Source organism: Anomalospiza imberbis, chromosome 4 (genome assembly GCF_031753505.1).
Source record: "Anomalospiza imberbis isolate Cuckoo-Finch-1a 21T00152 chromosome 4, ASM3175350v1, whole genome shotgun sequence".
Taxonomy (NCBI): domain Eukaryota; kingdom Metazoa; phylum Chordata; class Aves; order Passeriformes; family Viduidae; genus Anomalospiza; species Anomalospiza imberbis.
Genome location: NC_089684.1, coordinates 57,468,210 through 57,487,649, shown reverse-complemented (window position 1 = coordinate 57,487,649; position 19,440 = coordinate 57,468,210). Strand labels below are relative to the sequence as shown.

Sequence of the window (19,440 nt, the reverse complement as noted above, 5' to 3'; positions counted from 1 at the left end):
GTAAAGCAGAGTAAATAATTGGAATATCTAAGAGTGGGTAAAATTCTCAATGAAACCCAAGAGAGAGTCCTGCTTAAAAAAGCTGTACTGTGTTTTCAGGGTTTAGAAGTTCTTTCAGTCATCTGGGAGGTACAATAAGTAACAGGACTTCAATGTGCAGCAAGTCAGCCTTCATGTTTTTCCTCATGAGATTGAGTAATTGCTTTTCCATTTTAATAATTAACAGCATTTTGTTAAAGAGTTGCACAAGAGACAAAACTACAAAAGAAACGTGCCAATAACTTAATAGTTTATTAGTCAGTCAACAATATTACAAATATTTAAAAATTACTTAATATAAATAGTTGGCAGCAAACTATTCCATTACAGAGTTAAATTACCAGTACAACAGACAGACTGGAGATTTAGACACCTGGAAGATAACAGTAAAACAAACTAAAATATTTAACAAAAAAATTTTAAGCTGAAGGCGATTACCTAGTGTCCATAAAAGCATGGGTTCTCTTTTTATTTAGAAAAAAATAAAAAACTGCTTTAACACCCCATTAGGAATACAAAATAAAATCAACTGAAAATATTAATTTGCATATCAAAGAACCATTTATAATTACAATCCAAACACTCCATAAACCACTTGTGCGATTCTATACAGAAACTCGGAATTAGAAACTAGTTGCTTTAATATTACAAAGATTTCAGCTCCAAAAATAATTCAACATAAAATAAACTTTAGCAATTAGCGTCATAAAATTATATATTTCCACATAAAAATACAAAATAATGTTAATGACAAGAATATGAAAAATTATTCCAAGTATTTTACTACTATTAAAATAAAATAAAAACCAAAAAAACAAAATAGAAATATGCATGAAAAAAGTCTCTCCTTTTGTTAGCAAAACACTATCCAAAATAACTACAATCATTTACATCAGTACAAAGATTTCTGGATTTAAAAAATAGTTGCAATGACAAAAGGGGTATCTTTTCTGACAGTAAAAAATGACACTGTGGATAAAATCTGCAAAATATGCAATGAAAAAAATAAATTTGCATTAAAAAGGTTTACACTGTTATTTTTTTATACAAACATTAGAAACAGTATTGCACATCACAACACAGAATCGAGGTTAGTCAGCCTTCCAAAATGTGTTATATTCAAGTTTTGTAGCATCTTTGAGGAGAGGCTTTGTGCAGCCAGATGCAACAGGGATAAAATATCAAGTGTTTTCCATACACAAATATATAAATGCTAAATGTTTCCTTCTTAACAAAAAGTGTGGATTTTTAAAGATTTTTTTTCCTCCACGGTCATACTCATGGGCAGCAATATGCACATTTGGGGAACAAAAGTGAAGAAGCTTTAAAAATACAAAAATACAATCAAACTAACTAGCAATCTTCTACAAAAATAGTAAAATAAATATGATCTGTAAAAAAAAATAATCAAATACAGTGTTCAACAGTTAGAAAATAAGAACTTATTAGATAAAAAAAGGAAAAGAAAAAGAAAAAAAAAGAGGTGGTGCAGGGTATGATGACCATAAGTTGAATTGCTCCAGAAATGAAGTGACAAGTAAAATCAGACATTTTATTTATTTTTACCCATGCCAAAAAAGGGCATCCCTGTTTCTTCCCCTTGTGACTTACTTACGTAGTTCCACTTAAACAGGGAAAGCGATTTTCAACATCTCCAATTATGTCAATTTTTCACTGTTTTCATATTAGTGTTCAGTATTTAATATATTTAAAGGCTCTTCAACTTTAAACATTAAGCAGAAAATATGAAAATAAAGTTTAAAAAAATCTGCAGAATTAAATTATATCTAAATAATTAACATTGCAAAACTACTGATTTCTTTTCTAAATTCCAAAAATTGAGGTATAGCAAAGGAGATGTCATCAGTCAAAAAAAGTGTGCCTTAAAATAGCTGACTGTTGGAAAAATCTCTCACAGAGATATAAAAATAGTGCATAACAAATGTCAAAATGGATCAAGGTTTGGCAGGGTTAAGGTTAAAAAAGAATACTCCAAAAAATCTGGAGGATCATGGTTAGGTAACAAGTAGGGAACATTGACAAATAAATTAGTAAAAAGCTCTTCTTAAAACAGCATCAACTTTAAACATTAAAAACTTGAACCACAGCCACAATAAAACAGCAGTTAGACATGAACCACATATTGTACAGTACAAAAAAGCACACTGTAGACAACCAACATAAGATCAACACTTTGCTTACATGAAGGATTGTCCCAAGGGATTGCAAAGAACAACACCCTTGTAATTTCAACTCTAGCATCAGACTCTTATTTCTGCATTACAGCATTTACTGCTGAGTGTTTGCTTAGGCTGCAGAATAACTGTTTGTTCCTTTAAAAAGTACGGGCTAGTTGCATTAAAAATGCTCTGAGATAGACAAAAGCACTGCTAAGATTTTCTTTTAGTGTTCAGTTAAATATTGCCTCTGTCCTAACTACATTTGTTTTTCAAAATCTGCAAGCAACGTCGTTAGTAGAACTCCTTCATTAAAATAAAAAGACTATCCTTGACTGTCAAGTAGCTACTTCTCATGCAACAGTGACCCCGGTTTGACAGAAGACCACAACGCACACAGGTCAAACATATAAGCAAGGCTTTTTTAAGCCAAATTTCACTGTTGTCTTAAAGGTAAAAATTTAGTTTGTTATGCAACTAGCCGTCTGTATATTACACCTTCTCCATTTTGACTTTACTTAGGATTTAATTTCTAAAGCATTATGCATTCTCATATATGTCTATTTTTGTATGCATTTGTCATGGGTTTCACATTTGGTGACTGGTTAGCAGTGTGCTGGCCATCTTTGGTTTGTAGAGGAAATCTTAACCATGAACAATCAAGGGGGCTTAAAAGAACTTTTTAAATGCTAGCTTTTTACTCAAACTTCTATCTATACTACATCACGCCACATTAAGTAGAAGCACACATCACAAAATTGCACAGGGATTACAATATTACATCCAGTCTGCATAAAATTGAATTCCACTACTGACCAGGTCACAAAATGGCTGCACTTTCTAATCTAAAACTAATTTGCATATTGTACACATGTAGGACATTTTTTTACTTCAGTCACAATAATGCATGCAAGTTTGTTTTTTGTAAGAAATTTTGTAAATTTGCTCATGCTACCTAGTTTCAAGAGAGCCTTTTTTTTTTGAACATTTGCAATAACTCACCTCTTGTTAATTAATAGTTCTAGTGCATGCATATGGTGTATACAGGTAAGTAAACATGCAATTTTTTCACATTCTAAAACTATGGCAGTTTAGGCCATATTGTGCTGCCTGCATTTAATCTGTAATGCAGTGTGTCTTAAACGTTTCAATCCCGTATTAATAGGTGGCATTACACATAACACCTATATAGCAGCAAAGCTAATACAGCTTGTGATTAAAAATGTTTAAAAATAGCTAATAAATCAGATTATCTTGAGGTATTATTTCTTGCAAGTCAAAATGGAGAGCAAAAAATCAACCCTAACTTTTAGTTTATGTATACACTGAAAATAGCAACAACAATAAAAATAAGCTTTTGTAGCAGACATATTCCATCTTCACTATTTTGCTACCTTTGGTAAATTACTGGGGCAGATCTTGAAGTTAAAAACCCATGTTTAGAAATAAGTGCACGCTTCACCCACTAAATATAGCAGCAGACTGTGTGCCCCTACGCAAAAACATTCTCATATCTAGTTTTAACTTTACATATAAAAATAACTTGGAGAAAATACAAAAAAACATTTTATTTTAACATGAAAATATCACAAAAATTAGTAAGCCTGAGATGTAGGGTTTTGGTGAAAAACAAGAGGCTTGTAGTGTTTTGGCTGCTGATAAAGATGCATGTATTGATAGCTGGGGTGAAAAGCAGAAGAATGCACTTATTTCTTCTGCATGTCAGTATCTTCAAACACAGTAAGCCACATGCACCCTTCTCTCCTTATGTAGATGCTGGTTCACCATGTTTAATTCCAGCGGAAGTGGATCTGACGTGGGCGGTCAGCCCCCTCCTTTACCAATGGCTTATGGAATTCACGTCCTGCACGAGAGTGGATATTTGCCCAACAAAACTCACAGTAATACTGCAGGCAAGTGACATTGGCACAAAAGAAAGGAGCAAACTTCCCACCGCACCGCGCACCCTGGCACTCGTCACACATCTGGTCATCCAACACGTATGGCTTTACCTCCACCTGTTGGAGCAAAACAGAAACAATTCCCATTAATAACTGTTTCTCCTTGAAGTTGTATGAAGGCATTCATTTTTCTCTGGTTTAAAGAAGAACCTCAAAAAACCCCCTGAAGTCTGCAGTCAGTCGTACTAACACCTTTATATAACTGATCAGTTATTATTTATCACCTACAGACCCATCCATACTGCAGAACACCTCAAGGCAGATCTTTAGAAGTACACTGTGCATATAGTTAACAGCTACATCAGCAACTTCCCCTAATTTACCCTGGGAGAGAGTTCTTTGCAAATGATATTATGGATGTAAGTGTGGAAAAAAACACATTCACTTAAAGATCTCCCTACTGGAAATCAACATGACAATTAATTCTACATGGTTTAGCAAAAAAATAACTGAGCATATGAGACTACCCTTTAACATAGATTATTTTTTTTTAAGTACAAGTGTCTCTGCAAGTACTACATTTGTGTGCAAATTAAAAGTACTTTCTGCAAGCTGTAATGCAGATCTTTTAGAAGAGCTGTTCACTGTAAATTCACTCCCTATTTTTAAAATATGGTCAAATTTGGCACTACCAATTTTGGTAATCTATTACTTTCTCTTTCTGTGGCTTTGAACTGTATAGGAATTTGTATTCAATAGAATTCTGAAAATATTTTTTAAAGATCATTTTGCAAGTCTACAGACAGCTACAAACACCTGTCTTACACAGCTTCTCTCTCCCAAACTCATCTGACTGCCAGAGTGGAAAAGTGGCAGGAGTCCAGTGATAAATATGCATTATGTCTTTGCATAACTGTACTGCTACAGACTGCGATCAGACAGGAAGAAATACTTCATAATAAAACACAAAATGAGTTGATGCAGTCATTAAGGAATGTATTGTTGTATTCCACATTTTCCTCACTGCTGCATAAGATTTTTATCCTTGGATACTAATGCCTCAGAAGATCGCTACATACAGACATTGATTGTATGCTCTATACTCAGACAGAATACACCTGAAATACTAAGAACTTTAAAATGATACTTTTTTCAGTGTATTTCCAGAGGAAAAAATTTACATATCCAGCTCCCTGCCCTGAAGTTTTACAGCTGAATAGGCTTCATGTTCTTAGCTTCAGAAGTAGAGGCCATCCTAGAAATGTCAGAGTGTCTTCCAGTAATCTAGATTCAGTATGAGTTCTTATTTCACTACAGTGACCTGCCTTATCACCAATTACACTCAAACTTTGCAATAAACAGGTACCTTACGCAGTAACTGTGTTCGTGGCTCAGAATTACTGAAAGCATGAAGCAGCATTTATTTCAAGCTTCAGTGCACTAATGCACCAAGATCAGTACGAAGATGATTTCAAAAATATTAGAGAAGCACTTTGGGGAATAGAAATATTACATGACATGGATGCAGACTGCTGGCATATGAAAGTTAACAGCATTTTAATGAATTGTTTGGAGTTGAAGCTTCAAAGAAATGTTTGGAACTGAGCTTTCATACATGATAAAACAGGATAAGTACTTTGCTGAAGAAAAACATCTGTTAGACAAACTAAATATACCTACACATCAAAAGAAGTGGAGAGAAGCTAAAGAGAACTTAGTTAAGGAAGAAGTTAAGATCACAGACAATGGTCAAGTGACTGTGGCACTAAGATTTCCAATTAAGGTCAGAAAAGATATGTGCAAAAAATGCTCTAAATACTTTGAACTGAAGTTCAGAAGGATAAACAGGTGTACTGCAAAATTTAGCAATTGAAAAAGATTTCTACACAGACAAAACTGGTTATGAAAAGAATGTGAAAGGACAGCAGACCAACAGAAACTGGATATAACTGGTATGGAAAGGCAATGCTGAGGTAAAGGGCAGAACAGGCTCTGCCTCGAGGACTTCAGTGAGATACAGACTGTATTACCTTCCTGGCCAACATACACAAACACCTCAGGAGAAGGCAGTACCCAAAGCAGGACTGTCTTCCTCATTTACAAAACTAGTGGTTTATAGATTTATACTCACTGTTTGTTCATGTATTAATCAGCAGTAGCACTAATTTCAGAGTATTTTCAGAGCCTGAAAAGGCATTAGTGTAAAAGCTTCATGGAGGTAAAAAAGTATTTCTGAAAATAGCCTTTTTCATACTTTCAGCTAAGAATCAAGATGTTCCCTAAAATAATGCTCTTTTCTATGACTCCTCAGTAATGCAAATAACTGTGTGGTAATAAATATATGTAATTAAATAAATAAGGATTGACCTTATGGTTTAATTAAAGAAGATGATTTAAAAAGTATAGATTAACCCTCCTCTCAGGTAAACAAAGAAGTTCATAAACCCTCCCCATCCTGAGAGTTAAAGACAAGTTTATTAACATAGTTAAGATTTGGGACTGCTGTATTTTGCCAGTGAAACACCTCAGGAGTAGCACACATTGAGTACTGTTTTTATAAATTAAGTTTTAATGGATATAAGTCAAATACTGTGCTTCTCACATATAGCATTTGCAGTAGATTTTGTGTTGGTTTTTATTTTCCCCCAGGCTCCAAGAGCCCTGCAGTATTCCATCACCCATTAAGAACCTACATCCTTTTCCTTCAAACAGCAAGCATTGTCATTTCAGATGCCTGCTTGGCATCCAAAGAGCCCTTAAGATTCTGGTGACCTATCATAAAAAAACAAAAAACAGCAAAACAATGTATGTGCAGCTGCAGCCTTCAAAGTCACGATCATGCCTTCTCTTACAAGATGGCACTGCCAGTCTACAATACAGCTCTCTACTGCAAAGGACACACTTCCCATGGGAACAGGAAGACCAAGATTAAAGTTACCCCATGGTTTTACAAGGTACAAGTCCATGTCTCGCATGGGAGACATGGGAGGGAGACATAATTTGGATTGGAGCCAACTCCATATCTCAATTCTCAAGTCAGGTGACTTCACAGACAAATGCCCATTAGACAGTTCCTCAAAGAAACTTAGTAATACTCAATTTTGAAGCTAAATGACTCATTTGGCATTTCTTTGGAGGAAATTCTGGATTCTGGTCCTTACTCCCATTTTGTCCAAATACTCAAATGCAAGATGATTAACAGTTTTATATCCCCTCCCCCAGTCCCAGTGTCTAGGCCATTTTTTCTGTTACATAAGTATCCAAAAGGCAGGTGTAACTCAGGACAGCTGCAAGTCACAAGGATAGCAATCCCATTACCAAAATATAGCCATCACATCTAATTTGAAGCCTAGATGACTCCCTACAACCACACTCACTCATCCTCTGGGAAGGACTGTGTCTGGGGATTTCAGCTCATAAGCAAGCGGTATTTGAGACACATACATAAAGCTGAATTACTCTATTTGAAAGGAGAGAAGTACATGCTGCCTCCATAGAGCAGACTTCTGTTAACTGTACTACTTTCTTTTTCCTGTGCCTTTGATCTGTAGAGGAGACTGGACCTTGAACTACTTTACTTACTTGACCCTTCTTCCCATAAGACCATTTTTTTTTTTTTTAAGAACACCTATTAATGCCAGACTATCTCTGCAGCTCTTGATAGCAAAACTAGTGACCCTTAAAACTGATATAATTTAGATGCCACTTTTCTTTGCTACTCTTATACTTCTTATCAGGAGTTATGAAGTTCACTAGTCTTCTTAATATAAGTTAGTTTTACTTTTCCTAGGAATAAGCATCTGTAACAAATAGAAATATGCACTGGTAAGTACTAAGAAGACTTTCAAACAGAAAAAATAAGACCTTTCGTATTTTCTGTGTTGAGCCTGAACAACTTTCTGAACACTGACAATTATGGCTGAAATTAAGGGCAGTTTTAAGTATCAAGCTAATCTGAAGCCAATGAATACTAGAGTTTCTTATGAATGACAGAGGAATTATCACAGTATTTGGTTTCATTAGAAAATGGGAGAGAAAGAGATTTTCAAGCCCTTTGCCTGTACACAGCAAAACAAGGAACTCCAGAATGGAAAGAACATATGGTCCAACATATGTCAAAGGAACAGAGTGCTGCTCTGTGGAAACATGTTGTTCGTTTGGGGGCATTCAGGCATAGTCCTGAAAGTAGTGGAGTTACATGGATGCTAAAAAAATAAAGAAGCTGGCTTGAAAGCAAATCACATGCAATGCTACCACACTCTGAGAAGTTTCTCTACAGAGCAAAACTCTTTTTTAAAATTTCTGTGTAACTTACTCGTTTATCAATATCGCCATGCTGAAGTTGAACAAACCGAGCACTGATGGCAGCAATGTAACTCTGCTGATTGGAAAAAGCAACACGTCCAGCACCTTTTGGGTATTTCAGCTCAGGGTCAGTGTCAATTCCTGCGTAACAAACTCCCCCGTAGAGACGGTCCATGATCATAGCCAATTCCACTATTAAGAAACAAAACAGCATTTATTCAAACTATTCTCACACTCATGTAGCTTAGTACAGTCATGTCTAAAAATACTAGAAAATTTAATTTTAATTATCAATTTTACAAGAGCCAATGAAACAGTAATAACAATATTAAAAAATATTAAAGAAATCATATTAAATAAGCTATTAATGACTTAACAGACAGATCTTTCAGACTATGGGTACATATATCCAAGGAACAATGGAATTGTATGCTCTCAATAACGTGGAACTAGAATTCCAGGGCAATTTTCTTCAGAGGATTACAGCAAAAGAGTTTTTGGGCAGGCATTGGAATGTAAGGTGTATAAAATAGATCCTCATGCCACAAATTCTTGGTACATGTTCTCTGGCTGTCCTAATGCAATGTCCTGCTTGAATTTAAAGATGTAGTTAGCATCTTTTCATCAGCCACACAGAACTTGATTATCTCTACAGTACTATACTTACCATAGATACCAAAGTTCAGAGAAACAAAAATTTCAAATTTTACAGATAAGTACCTTGGCAATCCTCTGACTGCCAGGTTATAGTGAATTCAGTTGCAATTCACTGGGGTGGAAAACACTGATTTTTCAGAATTAGCATCCTCTGTATTAGGATATAGAGGTGTCTGCAGTCCTTGATGTTCAATAGCTGTTTGAAGAGTCTCCTTAAGTTTTATTGCTTTTGTGAAGTCATTATTCTTATTTCACAGTGCCATAAAAGTTTCATTTTCACATATACAGGGCATTTGCGAGCTGAGCATAAGAATGCATCCATTAAATTTATCACAACATTCAGCACAGTAATATGGAGCACTGGACTGAATTTAAAGAAAAATTAATCTGTATTTGGAACATACTGTGTTTACATTCATTTACAGAGCTTGCATTACAGTCAAAAGTAAAGTCTTAAAAGTAATATACCAAAAAAGCTTGAGCATTGCAGGTCCAAGATAGAAAAATTTAAGATCCTTTGTATCTCAATTTTTTCTCGGTTTTCTTACATCTTTCATCTAAAAGTTCATCCTTCTCTAAGAATAAAATTCATTACTAGCTGTGAAAGACTAATGAAATCCAGAAGCCATTCTAATAACAAATGGGATTTGAACTGCTGTATGGTATGCTTCTACTTCCAACATTCACTGCAACCTACTTACTAAAAGGCCACCTAAAACATTGTAAAAGGCTACTGCAGACAATCTGAAAAAGCAGACTAACCAGGCTCTACTCAACCATTCCACAGCTACAGAAACATTTATTTTTTCCTTCACACCTCTGGCAAGAGTCTAGAAAGAGTCCTGCAATCTCATATAATGTTGTGCCATAAAAGATTGTGCTAGCTCTCTGAATTTCTTCCTTTTTCCTCTATGCCTAGTTGTTCAAGTACTCTGTCACTGGTGTTTGTGCGTGTACCCTGATAGCAGCAGAAGAGTAGCTAATGCACAATGACAAGCAGGTACAAATACCACTCCATAGTCATGGAGCAGGACAGAGATGTTTCCATAGCATTATTTTATGCCTCTTGTGATACAGCTTACACTACAGCTATAAAGAGGTTAACACTTTCCAGCAAATCTCAATGATGAATTGTGATTTATGGCCAAACCTAGACAGTAGAAAAATTTAATAATACATGAATATTGTACTGCAGTTAGAACTACCAAGACTGTTCAATTTATATTTATCTATATCTATCCATACATAGCTACAAAATAATAATCATAGTACAAATTATTTCTAATAATTTCTTACTTTACAAAATTGCCACAGATTCTACTCACCAGCTCTTAATGGTCTAGGGACTCCTCCAACAAAAATTGTTTTCCGAGGATCAAGTGGCTGCGAACCATCCATCACAAAGTCACTATCACTTAGATTCCAGGGACGGATCTGAACCTATTAAATTGGGAAAGAAAATAGTATCCTACTTTAAGTTTCACTACAATGTGAAAATATGTTCATCATTCTATAAAAATTGTCAGTCATAACCTCATTAGTGTAGCATCTCTTGTTCCTTTGTTTTAATTCTATTAATTCAAAATACTACAATTTTAAAACAATCAAAGCGTTCCAGATGTTGAGCTCTGCCAACAGAAGTTTACTTCTGATTTTTTTCATCTTCATGATTTCCAATGCTGCTTTAGACAGATGGCAGCCATAGCCTGCAGGCCATTGACTGTGTACTTACTGGCTTGTCCTTGATAGTGGGGCTGGAAACACACAGATAAAGCTTTCCATCTTCTTCAATGCAGGCATCAATCAGGGCCTGTACAGAACTCTCTTCTTGGAACAGGAGGAATGCATAACCTGGAAAAAAAAACCAAACCAATTGGTTGATTTTGTCTTATGTTTATTTTACAGAATCATCTTTGCCATTCATTTTCCATACAAAAGAAAGTCAAACCAGTTCTTTTGTATTAGTCATCTTCTTTAACTATGTACTATGGTTGCCATAATTAACAGAACTTCCATCTGTAAAGTAACTGTCAGATGAGACTAATAACCAAATAAAAGCAAACATGTCTACTCTATCATGCACTGTAAGTCTAGGCTAAACACCATTCATTGGCTGCAATGGACATTACACAATGAAAATCCGACTTGGCACAAAGGACTAATCTCTATTCTGGAGATTAGATCAAAGTATTTTATTACGTAAGTGACCCAGCAAACCTTTCAAACACTACAAAAAAAAAAAAAGAGAATTAAAATGCTTATTTGATGCTACATAAAACCAAACTGAAAAGCAAAGAACTTGACACATTACTTTCACAGTTACAGTATGAGATACATTAAATTTGTTACTTTACAAATAACCCAATAGTGTAATTAGGGTTGTATTCTAAAACAAACTTTAAAGGGACCATAACTCACATATCTTTCTGAGATTACTACCAAGTTTAGAATTTTCACACAAAGTTATGTTTTATGACTTTGATGGAGAAGTAAATGCTGAAGCAGCTGCTCTAGAGAGGGCTTGGGAAAAGGGATCATGGATGCTTTACCAAGCCTTTTGGAAATCTTGCTGTATTTCTGAGAGAAGCTAATTAACCACCAGCCACTTCTTACTGCAAACAGACACTGTAGCCATCAAGGTAAAGGTGGTAGGGTGTATCTTGAAGACCATTAAAGAATCAATGCATTAACAATGTAGGATTTAAGAATGCACAACTGATTTTAGACATGTGGGAATAAGAAGATGATTTTAAGAAAAAGCTGTAAGGTCTATACTGGTCCTTCAAATAAGTTGTACCTTATTTCTTACCCCTGATACCACAGTCCCATCACAGCTATGTAAAAAAGGACACACAACAGGATTTTATGTATTCTATATTTTTATTTTTATCTTATTTAGTTTCATAACAAGTATGTCATAGGCAAACTTTGGACTTGGGCTAGAGCATTTTCTTGTGAAGTCTATTCTTCACAGCTGAACTGTAATTTTTTGATGATGACCTGTTTAACTTAAGTTTAATCAGCAATAACTTAGATTCAAAATCTGTTTTAATGGGGATATATTACAGTATTTATCACAGAATTTAAAATCCATATATTACCTATGCAAAACTCAGTGAATGAGGGCATGTGCCAACTGGCATGGGTGAGATAAGCTCCATGTAACTGTCCTTACTTGCTCAAAAGGACATATACATTCCAGTTTGAATGGAGAGCCCAGTACAAGAATGATGGGAGTGCAAAAACTTGATTAATCAAAGAGTTAATTGCACATGATACCATCTAAGGAATCAGACATACAAAGACTCTCCAGATACTGATTTTTCATCAGTTCTTCTCCTAATGTAGTTCAAAGGTACTGCCATATAGCTCCAGATATACAAGGTTGATTAAATGCCTCCATATAATCTACCACCTCTCTGTCTGCAGCTATTAACATGCTTAACTGCAGCAACTTGCAAAAAGATAGAAAATTCAAGTACAAGAACTCAAGGAGTGATAAAGATTATTACAGATTTCACAGACTATTCTCAGTTGGATGGGACACAAAGTTCTCCGAGTCCACCTCTTAAGTGAATGGCCCATACAGGGACTGAATCCACAACTTGGATTGTTATTAGCACCATGCTCTAAACAACTGAGCTAATCTGAGGATCACCTCATACTACCACTCCTGACATGGAAAGGAAAGTAATAGAAAAAACACACATTAATACTGCCTGAAAAACATGTACTCATGTCTTTGTTTATCCCACTTAATTAAAAGCCTCAGAAAGCCTTGTGTCATGAGCTCAGCTGTACTATTCCCCTCTAAAGACAAAGTTAGGGTATAGACTGTACCATCAGACTGGTCTGTCTGTAGTTTTTCTCCACAGCTCTAGACCTTCCATGATTTCCAATGCTCACTAAAGAGATGAATTGGTGAGCACCGGAACAGAAAGCGCATCAGGTAAGTTTGAAAAGCCGAGATGATTGAAGAGTCCTACCACATTAAAACGTCTCATGGTATTCTTTAAAAATTTTATCTTGGTATTCATTTAAAGAACAAATCAAAAGCAAAGCGTTCTGGACTAGATTCATGCTAACATGATTTTCTTAGCAAGGACAAAAGTTCTTTATTTCATAGTAGTATGAAAGTTTAGCAGAGGGAGAAAATATGCTTCTTGTTATGCATATTTTGTGTAGAAATCGGAGAGCAGCTTTAAGTTTTATCAACCTCCAGCTAACTCCTGTCATTAATGGCTTAGAGGAGGAGTCAAGAAAAATCAGTGCAAGCCAGCGTGGCACTGCCCATGTACTGCCATGGCAGTAACTGCAGTGGTATTTTGCATTGGGGCTGGTTCCTCCAATGTCCTGACAGACTCTCCATAGTCTGAGGGCACTAAATGGCCTCAGTATAGTGCAATTCTTGCCTAGAGACTGCTGCACCTTAACTTAAATCAGAAAGAATCAGTCCAAGCTGCAGGTTAATACAGACAATGGATCTACACAGCCCATCTTTCAGTTTTTCCATTTAGTCGTCTTTGATGGAGAATAAACTCCAAAACACATTTGAGGTGAAAAAATGTGGTGCTGCACTGTATTTGTGAGACCCGTGTATCTAGTCTTTTAGATATCCTCAGTCTGGGTAAATGAATCAAGCTCAATGTGCTTATGTTACGGTGACCTGAATTGCCCTCTGTACTTCACTGGCTGTACTGGCCAGATTTCCATTGAAAGCTTAGACACTAATCACACATGAAGATACCTGCAGTTATTTGCCTGAATCCCAAGTTTGATCCTATTCAGTGTGATCAAAGTAGCAGGTAACAAGTTCAACAGAACTTGTATGGACCTGGGGTTTTGCTTCTGAAACTAGAAGTAGAACATTTCCAACTTGAGTTTTTCAGCTAGTCAGCTCTGAGTTAGCAGTTGGGAACCTTGAAGAAAGAAGTTACAACTGTTGTCATACAAGGCAGCAGAAACAACCAGTTAGATTAAGGCTGGGCACACTGTCCTGTTTAAATCAGATTATCCTCCCAGACAGACTATAAATAGTACAGAGGTCACAAACAACTGGACATATTTTGGAAAGCATTTTCTGAATTTCCATATCTTTATGGCACCATTTCTTTCTGAGCTTCATTATCAGAAGGAGGAGTCCTCAACCCAGCAAGTTACTTTGGACATGTGTATTGTTTCACAAATAAGCGTATTTGCCAACTACGTAATAACATGAGTTATGATAAACAGTGACAAGTCAGAAAGGAAGGAATTCTGCATCATAGTTGGCAGATCACTGTTACAGACTTTGTACTTTGAGCTCAACTGAGGGTTTTTTTCAGAACAGAGCTTCCTTGTAGGATTGGTGTAAAGTTGTAAAAATTCCTGTTATGTTTCTATCTAATTTTGTGGTGAACCAACACAAAATGTAATTAGTTAAGAACAAGCAGTTGGTGTTTCTCAGGAGGCAGCCAGCCTGGATGGATCAGGAAACTTTCTGAATTTCTTTCAGTAAGGAAACACTTATTATGAGCTTGGCCTTCCCTCAGGACCTTCTGTAAGCAGAGAGCTTGGAAGGAAGCACAGTCTGGAAAACTGAACAGTAACAAAAAAAATCAAAAACAAAACAGGCTCCATCTCTTCACCACAGAGAAGACTTAATCAGTCCAGAATGGCCTAATTCTTTGAAAAGTAATACTATAGCAAATCTCTACTGAAACTGAACAAAGAAAAATATAGACACTGAATTAATTTCATACAGGGTGACAATTTCGAAAACGGAGATTGAAAATAATAAAAAACATTAATTCCCTGAACTAATATAGTATGTATTTCTCAACTGGTAATTAATGATTGATCTCAAAGCTTTATTTTGCCTATCCTTAGCCATTTCAGACATCTTATTAATATATGTATAGATGGTTCTTGTCTGTTCACACAAGTAGTACCAATGAAAGACAATTTTTAATTAAATTCTTCTACAAAATAATTATGGGTCGTATGTATTGCGTTGAACAAAAGAGGTATGTACACAATAACACTCAGCAGTTGTATGTTTCCAGAGTATTTACAAAGAGAAATCAACACTGTATTTTAAATGTGTTAGGCTACATACAAAAAAATACTGAATAATGCAGCAAACTAAAAATTAGGCTGAAGCATTAAGATAGAACATTAAATGCTTTTATTTTTCAAGTAAGGATCAGTTAATCATGGGAAATCAACTTAGCACTTGGGTTGCAAATGCTTCCTGAATTAATTAGATCAACACACTGAAGTTCTTGTATTTGTATTCTCTGCCTTTAAGAAGCTCTACTTACAACACAGTTTGGGTTTTTTTCTTACTGCAGTAATTATAAACAACCCAAATACATGAAAAACCTTTATCAAATAAGGACGTCTGAAAATACATCCTTAAGATGCTCAGATGATGAGATAGGACTATCTCCTTGGAAACAAATGCCAGAATCCATTCCTTTCAGGTAAGAATATATTACATCTTCTGTCTTCTATATATTCATCACAGACTCTGTGAGATGCATCTTCTTCAAAGAGTTCCTTGGGAATTACTCTTGGTAATTTATGAAGAGAGATGCAGTCTAAGATAATCAAATTTAACTTGACAATAGCTTTGTGGGCTGGGCTGACAATCAAAAAAGCCAAAGTCTCTTTGTTTGTCTTAGCATTTCCATGTAACATTCATAAATGTTATTCAAATGCTTTCAATTCCATTTCCAACTCTTCAGAGGGCCCATCGGGGATAATAATCCTGTCTTTTCCCCATGTTAGATGCACAGATAAATAAAGAATCAGTTTACAAAAGAACTATACCTACATTTGTCACTTCCACAGAAGGAATGAATTGCTGCATTCTCTACAAAATCAATAATTTGTGCATTGCTTTCATGTCTAGATCACACTTCTGCATTTATTTTATATGTAACAATACATGGCTGTACATGTACAGAGATATCCTACGTGACTTAACTACTTGATCTACAGAATGGTTTTTCCAACACTTTGTAAGTAATAGTAAAAAAATCTAGTAAAACCTAGTAATGGTAAAAAATCTAATCTAACAGCAACACTAGAAATGATTTTTTAAATATAAAAATAAATATTTTAACTATTTAGCAAATAGATTAGAGCTCCAACAGGAAGTTCACATCCTAAAAGTGAGAGATGCATATTTGATTATCTTGACCAGATAAGCAAATGCATCCTGCCTTTAACTTCCTGGGATAATATTTATCTAAGATTTTGTCTTTAAAATTTTGATAAAATCTCAGTTTTGGAAAATAGACAGAAATACAAACACAGAAATGATGATCAATGATGCATACAACTACAGAGAGTTGACCTGATCAGGCTCAGTAACAAAACAACAGGTTTTAGATTCAGTATGTAAAGGAACCACACCTGGCCCTGCACTGAAACATTTAACTGTTCACAGGGCCTCTACATTACACCCTTTGGAAGAAGATGAGACAGTTTCCCAGAGCAAGATTTGCACTCAGTAAAGGTCAAAACCTTCTAACTCTCTTACCTTTTGGGGGAAAATAGGATTTGCTCTCTGCTTTGTGAGGCCAGTCTACTACCAAGGGCCCAAATCGTCTGAAGCTGGCAGTAATTTCATCTAAAAACATGTAAAATAGTTGCAATTAAAGGAAATTACATAACTCAATGAAAAATACTATCAAGCAAAGACCTTTGCTTCTAGCAAAGGCAGACATTTCATGGGAAGAAAAACAAAACAAAATTTACAAGTTTCATAAACAAAAGACCTAAATAGATGCATCTTCCAGAGTGTTGATATTTATACAACGCATTTCTGGTGATTTTAATCGTACATTTGATTTTTATTGCTTAAAAACATCAACATTTCAGAAGCATATGGGCAACTAAAGCCATTCGTGAAAACTTACGTGGGACTTCCCTAAATTCAAATCAGAATCTGGTTTGAATGAAATCAAATAAATTTACTGTTTAGTGATGTACAGTTCAGAGCTTCGTAAGTAGATATTTATATACCAAGTAACACCACAATTAACATGCTAGCAGTTTCCTATATATAGGAAATCTATACAGGATATCTGCCCTATAGCAGAAACTATGCATGTATCAGAGACAGAAATTTAAAATTGTCTATTTAGAGGTGCTTCCAATAACCATGAATAGACTTGTTGCAACGTCTACTATGCCTCTTGCACAACTTTCTGAGATTTTCTATCCCTGCCACACCTACATGTCAGTGACTGGAAAAGCCTTGGCCGTGGGTTAAAAATACTCTAAACTATATAAAAGCAGCAACTCAAACACAAGTATGGCCAGTATCTTTCAGTCATATCCTGCCATCATCATATAAACAGGGAGGAAAGAAATAAAATGTATTTCCATGTGTTTTTAATTACCATTAGTATTACAGGCAACTGTGCTGAAGCTTATCAAAAGAAATCCCTTAGTAGATTATAGGAGGCATCTCAATGAAAATGGAACCAAAACCTGGTCTTTCCATGTCTGAAAGTTAATTAAACGCAGTCAGCATATTTGGTTTCATGTTATTCTAGGATTACCATGAACCTCCTAACAGGGCTTCCATTTACATTAGAAAGTTAACATGCAATTTACATTTATCTGCACAGGAGAAACCTCATACTAAACAGCACAATTACGTCACATCACCACTGGTGTACAAAGCAATTTCAACTGGCTAACAATCTGAGTTTCTGTAGTACAGACCCTGTTCAATGCATCAAGAGTGCTCTGCTGCCTGACCTTGCTCTGCCTAAGTTTCTCTATTTCTCATCAGGGATAATATTAACCCTTCTGTATCACTGCTGAGATCTTCAGGTAATAGTAAAATAGAATATGAAATTCATTTACAAATGGAAATTTCCTATGCCTACAGAATGAAGCAGGCACACAGAGGAGGGCTAAGATGTATTTGAAAGGAATATGCAAGATAAGCAGGAACATGCAACTCTAATCTTCAAGTGCAGAATCGGAAACAACTGCACCATCCCAAAACCAAAAAAGATTATACTAAGCTCAACACACCCATCAACTTACATAAAGAACAAATAGTTACAGCATTTTGCACAACATTATTTTGCTGACTGGCTTATTTTTACTACTTAAGTCAGGATTTTCATGACCTGTTTTTGTTTCTCCCTCTAAACATAGTCTGCTCGGTTTTCAGGCTGCTCACCTTCATCAATATCCGGTGGAAGACCTCCAACGAACACTTTCCGAGAAAAACGCTCAATTCGTTCTCCGTTCTGGTGAGCTGAATAGCAGGTAGGGGAATTCAACACTCCAACTTGATCACTGTGACCATCATCCAGCAAGCCATCATCTATTGGGAAGAGGGAAGAACGGCCTTAAAAAGAAAAGATAATAATGTACATTAAAATAACTTTGTGGCAGTACATGATTTTGTAATTTTAAGGAATGGGGAATAGCAGTCTAGAGAGTCAAAATGAAAACACCAAGATATTAGAAAAGTTGACATTAGCTTAAAGAAAAATTAGGAGAATGAAAAAATGTGTTAAACTTCAAAATGGAATTTCAAGATTGCCAGCTGACATCACTCTAAGTGTAATACTTCATATTACACTATATGGTAGTTGCTCTGCTGCATCCAGTAGATAAGTGGCAATTTTGTTTTAATTAAAGGGTCTTATTTACAAAAAGAAAATATTACTGATTGCTTAAGTGAGTTTTTTAGTCTGCCTTTGGTTTAGCTTCAAGGTAAATTGGTAACTTCCTCCACCTGAATGACTACAGTGTGTCTAAACTCCTTAAATTTTAATTGAACAGGGAAACAAACATCACAATTGCAACAAGTTTCAAACATGTATTTCTAAAGGTATCTGTTGCTGCTAACATAAGAATATACTCAATTTCTAAGAAAGCAAAGCAGAATTTTAGTAAATGTGTAAAATTTAACACTTGAAAAATGAGTCACAACGCTGATTTACCCTTCTTACTCTCAATTTACTAAAGTTTTGAAGGGAAGCCTTGTGGTGGTTCCTAATAGGCAGTAATCTCCAGTGAGTTTACTGTTACCCTGAAAAACAAGTGTAAAATCTGAGAAGTTCACAGGATGGCTTTGCAAATGGAATCTGACCCAAACACACACTTAAGAGCGCAGAGGGAAGTAAAAATATGGTAATTCTGTCCCACATATTTCTTCGCCATTTCATATTTACAAATTTTGTAGAACACCAAACAAAAAAATTTCAGAAGGTCAGGATATTTATCTTGGCATATTCAATCTTTTATTGCTTTAGTCAGCAACATTAACATTAATGTTTCAAATTAAGAAGTCAGTCTTTTAACTGCAAAAAACCCCAAAAGAAAGACTTTGTGAAGCAAAA

The 19,440-nt window shown here is 35.4% G+C and overlaps 1 protein-coding gene across 7 annotated transcripts in view; it reads right to left on the bottom strand.

Annotated features, from left to right (window-relative positions):
- Nucleotides 1–272: 272 nt before the first annotated feature.
- CPEB2 (cytoplasmic polyadenylation element binding protein 2) overlaps nucleotides 273–19,440 on the bottom strand; it is a 51,249-nt gene continuing 32,081 nt past the window's right edge. For 3 of the 7 annotated variants that reach the window (XM_068188701.1, XM_068188704.1, XM_068188702.1), the window contains 6 exons: nucleotides 18,270–18,416; nucleotides 16,608–16,697; nucleotides 10,812–10,930; nucleotides 10,405–10,519; nucleotides 8,433–8,614; nucleotides 273–4,234 (listed from right to left, as the gene is read on the bottom strand). In XM_068188701.1, the coding sequence (XP_068044802.1) occupies nucleotides 4,007–4,234; nucleotides 8,433–8,614; nucleotides 10,405–10,519; nucleotides 10,812–10,930; nucleotides 16,608–16,697; nucleotides 18,270–18,416 (881 nt within the window). In that variant the 3' untranslated portion in view covers nucleotides 273–4,006. Of the gene's footprint in view, nucleotides 4,235–8,432; nucleotides 8,615–10,404; nucleotides 10,520–10,811; nucleotides 10,931–14,251; nucleotides 15,661–16,607; nucleotides 16,698–18,269; nucleotides 18,441–19,440 lie in introns of those variants that run through there. The other 4 variants (XM_068188703.1, XM_068188699.1, XM_068188700.1 and 1 more) reach the window with 2 other exon arrangements.